This window comes from Cupressus sempervirens, chromosome 4 (assembly GCF_028749045.1).
Source record: "Cupressus sempervirens isolate cs-2001-9-10 chromosome 4, ASM2874904v1, whole genome shotgun sequence".
NCBI lineage: Eukaryota > Viridiplantae > Streptophyta > Pinopsida > Cupressales > Cupressaceae > Cupressus > Cupressus sempervirens.
In genome coordinates, this window is record NC_143121.1 from 747,725,432 (window position 1) to 747,738,451 (window position 13,020).

Sequence of the window (13,020 nt, forward strand, 5' to 3'; positions counted from 1 at the left end):
TCTCTAATTCATCACTACTTGATATGAAGGCTAAGTTGTCATCATAATTAATGAGAAGGCAAATGTTTCACTTTGGGGGCCAGATCAGATGTTAGGAGTTTGTAATTATTGCAAGGATGTTCCTGTAAGGTGATCATTTAATGAAAGAGTCTTGTCACAATTTTAAGCGTGCATATTAACCCACAACAATCTTGCCATGAATGCCTCATTATGAGGAGGTAATTTCACCAGTATGGTCTCCTACCTTTAAAATAACATTTTCCCACTTAATTATTCTATCCTATGCTGACATGAATTGAAAGTGGAGCAGCAGTGAAAGAAGGGAAGTTTTCTAGTTTTCTTTCAGCTAGTTATAGGTGAGAATATAATAAATCTCTTGTAACTTAACAAGAGTAGTGTTGTTGTGTTTCTTTCCTTTAATTTAGAATGAGGTCTATTCTACATATTTTTGGGAATGTTTCTAGTCTTGAATGTAAAAGGCTTGTAATTTCTAACGCTAATCTAGAAGGAGTCAAGATTGAGAAGCTACAAGAGAATTTTCTTGATCAAGCTAATGAGGTTAATGGGTTTTTAGAAGTTCTAACGAGTGGTTTACTCGAAGCTACTACTTTTCCTCCCACTTTGTTAAGCCCTGAATTGCTTTAGTTGTGTATTGACCATTATGATGCAAGAATTAAGAGTATTTTGAATAGAAATGGGGAGCTGGTATTTTCCATTACTAGGGAGACTATCTCATCAGTCTTGCATCTACCTAAGTGCACCTTTGCTACTTTTGGCCCTACCCAATCTCTGGTTGAATACCAAGAGGACCCAGACAAGTATTGTAACATGATGACTCAAAAATGGATAGAGACAAACTATAAAGGTTGTTCAACATTACCCAAAATAATCACCAAGGATCACATGGAGCCTCATGTCCATGACCTAATGGTTTTGTTACACTAGTTTAAATGGTCTACTAATGTCTTACTTTTTGAAGACTAGATGTACCGCTACATAGATATTATCCTAATAGGGAAGTAGTTTCTAGATTGGGCAAAATTGATAGCTAGTTCACTAAGGAATCAACTTAAACATTGTAAGATATACAAGGAAGACTTCCATATGTCTTCCTACTTGACCTATTGCATTGCATGTGTTAGTAATATTACTCCCATTCCCCATGAGCCTTGGAGTGAAGATATAATTGTTTATCAATATTACCCTTGCTACAAAAGCACAAAATGTTAGAAGAATTCAGGAAAACACATAATATTTTGATAGAATGCGTGCATTTAAACCTCAGGAAATCACTAATTCCAAGGATATCCCCAGAAGCCCAAAAGCTAATTCAAACCTATGAAATCTTTTTCATTCAATTTGCTAAGTCCACATACTCGCAAGTAGGGGGATTTGAATAAGAACCTATGAAGCTACCTCGATATACATTAGATTGTTTTGTTATAGCCAAGATATATAGACAATTATTTTCCGTGATTAAAGATAACCTACCTTAGGAGAAGTGGGAGATTGTTTTTCCCATTAGACTCAGTCCTTTGGCTTGCAATAATATGATTAATGCTTCTATGATTGGAAGTAACTTGCTTGGTTTTAACCTAAGATTCTATCAAGGAAGGAGGGATTTTGATAGAAAAAGTTTCACAACAAAAGTGCTTGGCTTAAAGGGTTAGTCACTGATAGTTCCTCGTTTAGAATATTTGTGGGAAGATTGTAATAATGAGAGAGAGGTGGTAAAAGAGATCACCACCATTATTAGATTTGAGACACTTTAGCCTTTTTTCTAGTCTCATTCTCAACCAAGCATTTCTATTATTTAAAAGTTTTCAAAATATATCAGATTTATGTCTAAGGAAATAAACCCATACTTTCCTAGTTACATCATCAATTAATGTAACATAATACAAAGAGCCACCAAGGGAAGATACCTAGGCTGGTCCCCATATATTTGTATGCACAAGCTCTAATTTCTCATTTTTCTTTGCCTTCCCACTCTTCACAAAACTAACTCTCTTTTGTTTTTCATGCACAACTTTCATAGAAATCCATATTGACACATTTCAGACATGGTAAAACTTTCTTTGAATGAATTAATTTCATACCTTTTGCACTCATGTGCCTATGTTTTTTGTGTCATAGTGTTATTTCAAAATCTACAATAACTATTTGATATTCTTCCTCATCAACCGCAAAACTATTCTTGAATACAAATTTTTCTTTGAAATAATTAAGTAGAAGGAATCGTATAACATGTACAAAGATATAATGTGCCTACTTTCACAGTTTTTCCTACTACTGAGGAACCTTTTGAAACCTTCAAATTTTTATCATTAAAAGTAATTGTGCAATCCTCATCACCCAGTTGTCATGTTGAAGTTAAATTCTTTCTCGCCTTGGAACATATCTTACCTCTTGTGGTACACAATGATTCTCATTTTGCAACTTAATCTTGATTCTTCCCTTTACAACAGTTTGATAGGGTTCATTATCTCCTAATTAAACTAGGCCAAAATCCGCTTTGATGTAACCAAGAAAATAACCTATATGGGGTGTAGCATGAAATGAAGCCTCTAAATCTAAAACCCATGAATCATCAACATTTTATGAAGAAAGAAGCAAAACATCATCTTCATATTTATTACTCACCACACTTGCCTTCTTTCGTTCTTGTTTGTCTCCTTTATTGTTCTTATGTGTCCAACAATCTTTCTTATTATGGCCCATTTTCCCATAGTACCAACAATCTCTAGGTCCTCTAGATTGAGACCTCTTTCCCTTTGATTTTCCTCTTGATTTCTCGTGATTTCAAAATTTATTTCCTCTTTCATTTGTTCATGATCTACTCTATATGTGTTCAAGACACTTCCTAATGTAGATCCACCTTATCTTTTCCTACCAATTTCCTCACTTAGAATAACACAAAATGACATCATCAAATTTTAGGGTATTAGAACCAAAAATAGAATTACTTACATCCATGACCAAGCTATTAAAGCTTTCAAGAAAAGAACACAAAATTAAAAGATCCCTAATTTATTCATCAAAATTAATATTTACAAAAGATAATTAACTACTAACCAAATTAAACTCATTAAATGATCAACAATAGATCTACCTTCTTTCATTTTCATCTTAAATAAACGCTTCATGAGAAATGTCTTGTTTGAAGTGGAGGGTTTTTCATACAACTTTGCTAGAGTTTCCATCAACTCTTCATTCATCTTCTCTTTTGTAATATTAAATGTCAGTGATTGTGCCAGACATAAATGAATACTTCCAAGTGCTTTTCTATCCAAAACATCTTAGTCCTCATCTATCATAGTTGCCTCTTTCTTGGATTTTCCTTGCAATGGCTATCATAAGTTCTTCTGATAAAGATAGTCCTCCATTTGTATTTTCCATAACCAAAAGTTCTTCCCATTAAAATTCTTGACCTTCACCTTACCCTCATCTACCATTGCTTCCACTCAATTGTGAGACTCCCACTAAAGCATGAGACCTTCCTACAAAGGATAACTGAAACAACCTAGCTCTAATACCACTTGTTAGGATTAAAGAGACATAAATAATAATTATATACAAATATAATCAATATTAGAAAGAATAAAGTGCATCGAAGAGAACACAAGACACAAAGTTTTAATTTGGTTCACCCAATCCTTGGGCTACATCCACCAAACAATGAGTCCAATATTCTTATTATCTAGTGATTTCAATTTGATTACAATCTGCAATCCCTTGCAGTTCAATTACATTGCAAGACGCTATGAAATCATCATCTATATTATCATCCCTAATCCTAAGCCATTAAATATACAAGCATTTTATTGCTTGCAAAATTAGGGCTAGATTATTTTGTCTTGACAAGTTAACCCTAAAAAATACTTGACAAGACAACCTTGAGAAATGGTAATTAGGGTTAGATTATTTTGTCTTAACAAGTTAACCCTAAAAAATACTTGATGAGATAACCTTGGGAAATGGTTGACAAGTCAACTCAAGAATCCTTGACGAGTTAACCATATAATAATAATTTCAAGGTGATACCCCAAACCCCAAAGAATTATGAAAAGTGTACAATACTTTCCTAATCAGTCACCACATATCAACAAGCAGGACTTTAACTGTGACTTGAGAGACAATCTTTACTAATTTGATACACTCACAGATATTGGTGATTTATGCCCACTTGTTTTTGAAATTTATGTTGAACATCAAGTGAATACATTTCTCTTGTTTGGTTCACTCATTAATAGATTTGAAATCTAGCTTTACTAAGTAAGGAAAAATAACTTGGGAATTTCTTGAATTTAATTGACTCGCATGCAAAAATCAAGGAATTAAAATTTTCTGGTCTAATACATGTGAGATCTTATTTCAATCATTACCATTTTTAAAAGGTAGCAAAATTTTGAGTTGACCAACCACATAGGTGCAAATTTTTGGCATATGTTTTTGGCGTTAGACACTAAAATCCGACATGTATCTTTATACAAAAAGCATATTGATTGATAAAATGAAATTAAACCAACAAGAGCATACCTAGAAAATAGCAACAAATGTGTTCAAAGTTTATACATGATATTTTAAAACTATGACTATACGAATGGATTGCATATGGACTAATGAAATACCATGCCTAAGTTTCGTGGCTAATGTTAGCTAAGTTTTGTGGCTAATTTTACAAAGATGTCTAAGCCCCCAAAAAATATTTTAAACTAAAACTATGTATGTTTGTGATACCTTTTGCACATCTCTAAACCATATGTATACAAGGAATAATGGTAGACTAGACTCATTATATACTACAATAATCATGAAATTACCACCCCCAAGATAGTAAATGAAGCAAAACAATTCTTTGGTTACATTATTTATTACTATAAATTCAAAATGGGTTATACAACAATTATGGCGTTGATTAAAAAGTTTCTAAAGAACAAGAATAAGAAAATAATATCGAGCATGAGACAACACAAAAAGGAGACATATGTAAAGATAAAGTAGAATTAGTAATTATTGAAGCTAGTGCAACATAGTATCCAATTAGATAAGTTCTAATACCTCCACTACTGCCTCCGCCCTCAACACTAATGTCAAAAACTAAGGATTTTTTAAAATTTAGTAGAAGCAACTACAACATGTGGCAACTCTATCATCAATGTTATTTATACCTTCATCTTTAGGGCTAGTATAAATATTACACAAATCTTCAGTACGTCCCAATAATTTCAAATAGAAAATATTATGCACATCGTAGCAAGGGAGAGGTTCTTGAAACAATACTTGGATAATAATGACTATATTAAAAAAAGTCCTTAAGAGAAGTACAAATATAGCTATCATTTATAAGCAAAGATTTATCATTTTCTTTGAATCAACAATTATAGTTAGTTATATGTGGGATTTTGGCAAAATTAATAACTAAAATAAATAAACAAGAAAAAAATTAAGCAAGAAATTTTGGCCAAGATAGGAAATAAGTAGAAGAGATGAGAAAGAAGTGTATTACACTTTAAACAAATTTAGAAATAAAGGTTAATAACATATACAAAACTTATAACAGTGTTATCACATTAGATCATTTTTCTTAGGTTGGATCATATAAAAAAGGAAATAAAGATTCAATTGGAAAACCTTAAAAAGCAAATCATTTAGGTTTTAGATTAGTATGTTGAAATAAAATTCATAGATGGAGATATTAGAGCATAAATTAAAAACTTGGATGATCAATATCAACAAATCTAGGAACAATGAGAAAGTTTAAGAAGGTAGAGAGAAAATTAAGGGAAGTAGTTAAATTGTGGATGGTTTACTCAATAAAGCTCTTAATAGATCTAAATGGTATAATTTTTGGAGAACTTAGACTCTCATGCTATGTGCCAACAAATTCATTATTATAAATGTCCACATACATATTATTTGGGCATGCATAGTTATTTGGGCATACAAATTTATTGCAACATGATACTTTCTAATATATAACAAAAATATTTAATTAAAGAAAATATATAAGAACATTATGTCCATGGCTAGGGGGAATGTCGTAGATTTTTTACAATAATGATACATAATTTTGATACTTTTTTATAAATCTCATCCTATAAGGATTAAGAAACATAAGCATGTTTTGAGAGAATGGCATGGCTTTGGTCAAGGGATGACGTTGGTAAGATAGAGTTGTGTTGCTATTATTAAATTGAAAATTCAAAAAGATCACCTAATATTATTAGAATATCATACTGTTTCTTTAATGGTCATCTTACTTAGTCTTTACTTTATGAGGTAGTTTCTATTTCTATCTTTAGTTCATGATTGTTTCTTTTAGAAGCATTGTCTTTGTCAACCTATAAAAGGAGCTTTCATCTCATTTGTTTAATATAGCTACAACAACATCGATTTACCATAGCATGATATCATAGAAGGTCGATGGGATTTCGTAAAATTTGGTAGATTTTTTAAGAAAAATTTGAGCCTCTTTTTATCTAGAATTTTTTTCATAAATTTCATTTCCAATTTTAAATAATAAAATTCGTTAGAGGTATTTTATGAAACTTTTGTGGTTCTTCGAGGATTTTTGTTGGAAGTCGCAAACTTGGATAAGGGTTTTGATCTCGCAATTTCTTGGTTGCAGCAAAAGTCTTTGATTTTTGCATGCGAGTTGCATGTTCTTACATGCACTTGTATGTTGCTTACATGTGTCGATTTATCATGCAAAGTCTCATGTTTTGCAATATGAAGATTTTTTTGATGAGTTTTCATATTTTTTCCCTTAAAAAATTTTATGATGGGTTTTCATAATTTTTTCCCTTAAAATTTTATGATTATGTAATTCGTAAAGTTGTGTGGGATTCCTTTGTGAGTTTATAATTTTTTCCTCAAAAATTATCTAGTAGGCTTATAGTATTTTTCTCAAAAATTATCTGGTGGGTTTATAATTTTTCCTCAAAAATTATTTGTTGGGTTTTACTATTTTTCCTCAAAAATTAAACTTTAATTCTTTGATCCATGTCTTGGATTTTGTTGTTTGGTTTTCATTGTTTTTTCACCTCAAAAATCATGATGGGTTTTGATCAAATTTTCACCTGAAAAATTGTGTTGGGTTTTTTGTTGAACTTTCTCCTTAAAAAATAGCATGTTTTTGTAGTATGTTTTAGGGTATCATGCTCATCTACAAAGTTAGGAGGGTTTGTCAATTTTTCCTCAAAATTGTGCAAGTCATTCTTAGTATTTTTCTTTGACTCCAAGGAAGAGCAACTTTGTTATCCAACATCAGGGTGGATATTTTATGATGATTTATGGTCAAATATTTTGTTGATTTTGGAAGGATTAGTGGCAGACTTATATCAATGGCAAAATCAGTGGCGGGCTCTTGTCTCTCATTGCAAAGCATTTGGAAGAAGGGTGCACCCTTTCTTGTTCTTTTATGGGTGAATTTTGGCTTTTTGGTCATTATAATTTTGCAAATCCAAGGAGGGTCTCAGCAACAACCAAATATTTTGAAGAATTTGTAACCAAAAGATATTAGTTAGACAATGACCATAAAGAGAAGGTATTAAAATATTGTAATGTTTTTGTAATGGCCATCTTAGTTAGTCTTTAGTTTATTAGGTAGTTTCTATTTCTGTCTTTAGTTCCCAATTGTTTCTTTTAGAAACATCATCTTTGTAAATCTATATAAGGAGCTTTCATCTCCTTTGTTTAATACAGCTACTACAACAACAATTTACCATAACAAATATAGGTCAGTGGTGAAAACCCACAAGGGTGCCAACAGTTGGCAACCTCTAGAATGCACCCTAGAACAAGGCACACAAAGATAAAACTCATTGTAAGGCAAGTATGACAATACCACCAACCTATGGCAAGACCAAAGAGTTATACTAAGGAAGACGGGCATGCCCGTATGCATGACAATTTGTTATGTGTTTTGTACATGTTTGATATTTAAAAGAATATCACTAAAGGATATGAGACAAGAGAGTTACTATTGCATGGAATTGATAAGTACTAAGATACATTTAAATATTGATTGTTGTGTGTCACAAGTTGATGTAATAGATGTGTAGTACATTATTCCATGCATTATATATGAGGTGGGTATATACATTTGTATGCACATTTTAACTCATGAGTTTTGAACTACATTGTACTACTTTAAAATTCACCACATAGGGTCTAATTCTTTTTTGGCACCCTCCACACTAGAGTATAAATTCAACTTTAAAGAGCATGACCCTATAACTATGTTTTGTGCCTTCTCTTTTATTAATAAGTCCTAATTAGGTGAAATTCCTTTTATTGGTGCTTGCTACTTTTCCAACAAGGCCTAATCAAAATCAAGCTCTGAAAAAACTGAAGTATGGTGATCATGTCATGCATGATCTAGAGCAGCCAATGGACAATAACAAGGATTATCTAGGTAGCAAGGAGTATAACCTTGAAGGACAAGCCACCCCTGCTAATATTGGTGGTGTTCTTGTAGCTTAAATGTATTGGTTGTTTATTTTATTTTATGTTGATCTAGTAATTTGATCATTGTTTCCCTTGTGGAGTTGTGCATTAGTTTGATTTTTGACTTTTTGATGTCACACATTTAACTCCCAATCTTGCCTCTTGATGGTTTAACTTTACAACATGATTCCATACCACTTTATTTCTGCATTTCATTGTCTATTTTAATACTTCTTTTTTTGTTCTCTATTTCAATACTATTTTCAATTTATGACATTTGCATTAAAACTAAAAAAAATATTTTGTTAGACTTCTAAATTTATATAAACTATTTTAAATCAAATAACAAATAATAAATCTTACAAAATATAATATTCTCAAATCCCAGAGATCCATATGTACTTAAGCTCAAAGTCTTCAAATCTTAATAATTGTTGCCACCAACAAACTAGATTAATCTCGTTTAATAAAGCTCAAAGTCTTCCAAAAACAACATTAAACACTCAAATGCGAAATAACAAAGATGAATTAATCAATATAACATAAGATTAATCTTTACATTCTAGACATCATATAATATTTGATTGAAATAAAATAAACAACCAAAATAGTTCAGAGAGACTAGCAAATAACATTATTATGGAGACGAATAACATTTGCAATTGTAGTGGCTATAGACCTTTCTCATACTCATCTAATTAAAACATATGCTGTTGTAATGGGCATTCTCGTGCTTACCTAATCCAAACATACTTAGCCATAATGGGTTCGAGTCCTCTCAGTCTCATACTTATAAAAACACATACCGCTGTTATGATTCTTCCAGTGATATCTCAGCAAACTGCTTTTCAAACAAGAAAGGGCATCTGCTCTCCATCCTCCTGTTCCTGCACACCAGAAGATGTAATTTCGTTTTAATCAGTATTTCCGCAAGATAAGAAGAAGAGGGGATTTCCCAAAAATATAGGAGGGTGGAAATGTTCAACTACCTTTGGTTTTCCGTGTCCTCTGGAGCCACCTTCTGAACCTCCCCATATTCTAATTCGATCTTCAGCTTGAGAAGCCTATTATATAAACCATTTATGTAATGTAAAAAACATCAACATGCGAGGCATTAAAAATGGTGCATGACTCAAGCAATGACAATTACAATACCTCTTTTCTCCAATCTGTCCTATATGTGATGATGATGAGAATAAGGGTTTGCATAACAACTCCCAACAACATACCAGTCCAAATACCCTGTTTACCAGTTGTACCATATAACAAGTATGGATTATAAAATTGTGGATATGGATGATAAATTACAGAGCTTGATTGTTTACCTGTCCCTGAAGATTGAGTGTGTATCCAAAGAGAAAACCCAATGGCATGCCTACAATGTAATAGCAGCCTATGTTCACAATTGCTACCAAAGCTTGCCAGCCTGACCCTACTGCCACCCCTGGAACATAGAACAAAATACGGCATGAATGTTTTGGACCACACAAAGTGATCCGTCATTGGGATGAAGGAGAATGCTAGAACATTATTATCAATGTTTCGGATCAGACACAGTGATCTATCATCAGGATGAAGGAAAGCACTTGAACATTATTATTATTAATGTTTTAGCACTCTCCTTCATCCTGATGATAGATTGATACAATTGATGATGATAAAAAGTATACACAATCAATCTCCCAAAAAAAGGTTTTGCATAGCTAATTTAACTTCATTTTCTCTGATTCTAATAGATTAAACAGTATCAGAATGAATTTGACTGACCTGATAAAACTATTTGCAAGGAGTATAAGAGTATTGTTAGTGCCAGAAGAGTTGCAAACTTAGAAGTGGCTTTGATAACTTCTTCACTGCCTGTGAAAAGTAGTGGAAAATTGTCTTTGGCAATGTAGATAACACCAATGCATAGAAATCCTATGACCATGGAAGTAAAGGACACAACCACTGTTGAGAACTTTGCTGCTTTTGGACGCCCTGCCCCAAGTTCATTGGACACTCTCACACTGCAAAAAAGTTACAAACTCATAACTCAGTATTTTGTTTAATGCTATTCATAGCATATCAATCCTTACAAAGGACAAAAGTGGGCTTATGGGACTGTGAAGCATATGCTAGAAAAATAAACATAGATATAATGTAAGCAAGTTTCTGTTGGAAAATAGTACAAAAAGTGCAAGACTGAAGCAGACTCCAAAAATGTTGACAACGAGTACAAGAAGTGAGAGACTCCGAATGCTTTGTTTCAATAGATAGGACAATTGTGAGAAGAATGGTATCTCATTGTGATGATGGATTGTAGAATAATGTGAAATATTGGTGAAGAAACCAAGTTCATATTATCAAATTCAAAAACATACCATACCAAACACTGTTAAGAAATACTAAAGTTAATAACAGATTATAAACACAAAATTTTAGTATTAAAAGGATTAACCATCGTATACTAAAACCCCAAACTAATGAAGAAACCTGATGGCTGCATTGAATCCCACTGGTATCATAATTTGCCATCCCAGTAATGTCATACTGCAGAAACAATAGACCAAAAGGTTTTAATTAGAATCTGTGATGCCAATATCCTAATAATTAAGGTTTTTTTGGCATAGGATTTAACTTCGTACCATATTGACATTGAGTCCACTGCAATAGTTGGGTTCTTCAGATTCCCCGTTAAAACAATGAGGACTGTAAAGTACCAACTCTCTAAGCTGTTCATCCATTCATTAACTCACAATCTGTTATTTTAGGGGAAAATACAAACTAATTTATAAAAATTCATGAAAACTTAACTTATGAAAACTAAACACTGACATACATTCTTGCGTGCCAAATATTATATTCAATGTTGAAGGTATGGTGCATAAAACAGTTTATGATATCTGAAATGGATAAACAAAAAATGGATATAGATGCGAACAAACTCACCATAGCATGAGCGCAGAAGCCATGGAAAGTTTAACAAAAGCCCCCAAATCTCTGAAAGCTGAAATGGACAATCCTCTCCAGGAATCTGAGCATGGACCGCATGCTACATATATCAACTGCCCCAATGTTATTATCCACCATGATATGTTCAGCCCCACTGCTGCTCCCGCTAACCCCCAACCCAATTTTACTATGAATATCCAACAGAGAAAAATGTGGAGGATCAAGCCAATTAGAGAGATCCATGCCATGGCCATCACTTTGCTCTGCGCCTGAAGAAACTTCTGGACTGGGAAATAAATTGCAAATGCGAGGAGTTGGGGAAGCATCCAAATGCAAAATTTCTGGGTAACTTGAGAAATCTCCTCAGATTGTCCAAATGCCTTGAGTATTGGCCCAGCAAATATGTAAAGAGGAGTAAGTGCAATTGCTGTGGCTATGGAAACAATCCAAGACCTTTGCATATACACACTCAGCATATGAATATCCCCTGTTCCGAAAGCCTGCCCACATAATGTCTCCAATGCACTGCTCATTCCCATCTACAAAGGGAAAGAAAAACACATAAGAAACAATATATGCAACAGCTTCAACAATGGCTGCCCAAATCAGAAATACTGGCTTCAACATTTTATCAACTTGATCATTGACCCGGTTAATGAAAAATTGGTATTCTAATTTACCATCATTCCCATTGCCAGGCCTCCAATAACTGCATCATTGATGGTAACTGCAGCAAGTTCGATGTTGCCAATGTGCCCAGCAAATGCCTGGGTTACAGCACCCAGAGAATAGAAACATAAAGAAGTAAAAATTACGGGGCCAGCGATGTACCAGAGTTTCTTGGATTCCAACCAAATTTCATCAATTAAAGAGCGATGGCTGGAATTGTGATTGCAATTCTCTATTGGTGTATCTTGCTTGGTTTTCAGCAGACTGGATTTAATGGAATCTGACTCCATTTCCAAGCGCCACAAAATTTCTCCCGGCGAAGAATTAAAAGATGTATACCGCCTCTTATAAAGCTACCGGACCCTGCAACTGCTTCTGCCTTGAATGGCAAGCAACATGCTTGATCAAAGTCCCCCATTTTACACCAGATACATACAAAAATGAAGTCAAACTCGTAGTCGATTTCACAAACAAGGAAAAATACTTTTATATCGTGTATAAACTTAGAAAATGTATCAAAAACCTTCTTTAATGGCCCACAGAACAGTTACTTAGCGGCTGCAACAAGAATTCAGAGTACCTGATGTATGGACATGAGAACTCGTTGAACTCTTCAATTTTAGGATGCTAGGGTTTTTTTGCGGGGTTGATTGGTTTATATTTTTTTATTAGTCATTTCATGAATTTGATTTTTCAATAATAATTTTATTTGGATCATTTAGTGTAGTTATACTTTTTATTGAAACAAGAGTCATGTAGTGACCAGTATTTTAAAATAAATATTTATTGTAATTATTAGTTTTTAATTATTATAACTATAAATTATTGTTTTAATTTTTATTTATGTAATACTAATAATAATTCATTCTAATAAACGGTATTAATAATAATAATATAAATATTATAGTGTTATAATTTGTAGGGTAAGACGAGTTAATATGTTTATTTGAGTAAGGAAGGATTTCAAAT

At 32.8% G+C, this 13,020-nt stretch overlaps 1 protein-coding gene across 1 annotated transcript; it reads right to left on the reverse strand.

The window, feature by feature from the left end:
* Positions 1-8,959: 8,959 nt before the first annotated feature.
* LOC149563521 (protein DETOXIFICATION 33-like) lies at positions 8,960-12,672 on the reverse strand. Its single transcript, XM_089826746.1, has 9 exons — positions 12,063-12,672; positions 11,380-11,921; positions 11,076-11,162; positions 10,924-10,980; positions 10,219-10,457; positions 9,777-9,895; positions 9,607-9,693; positions 9,441-9,515; positions 8,960-9,338 (listed from the first exon to the last, which is right to left on the reverse strand). The coding sequence occupies exons 1-9, from the start codon at positions 12,339-12,341 to the stop codon at positions 9,300-9,302; spliced, it is 1,524 nt and encodes a 507-aa protein (XP_089682872.1). The 5' UTR covers positions 12,342-12,672; the 3' UTR covers positions 8,960-9,299.
* Between the last annotated feature and the right edge of the window lie 348 nt (positions 12,673-13,020).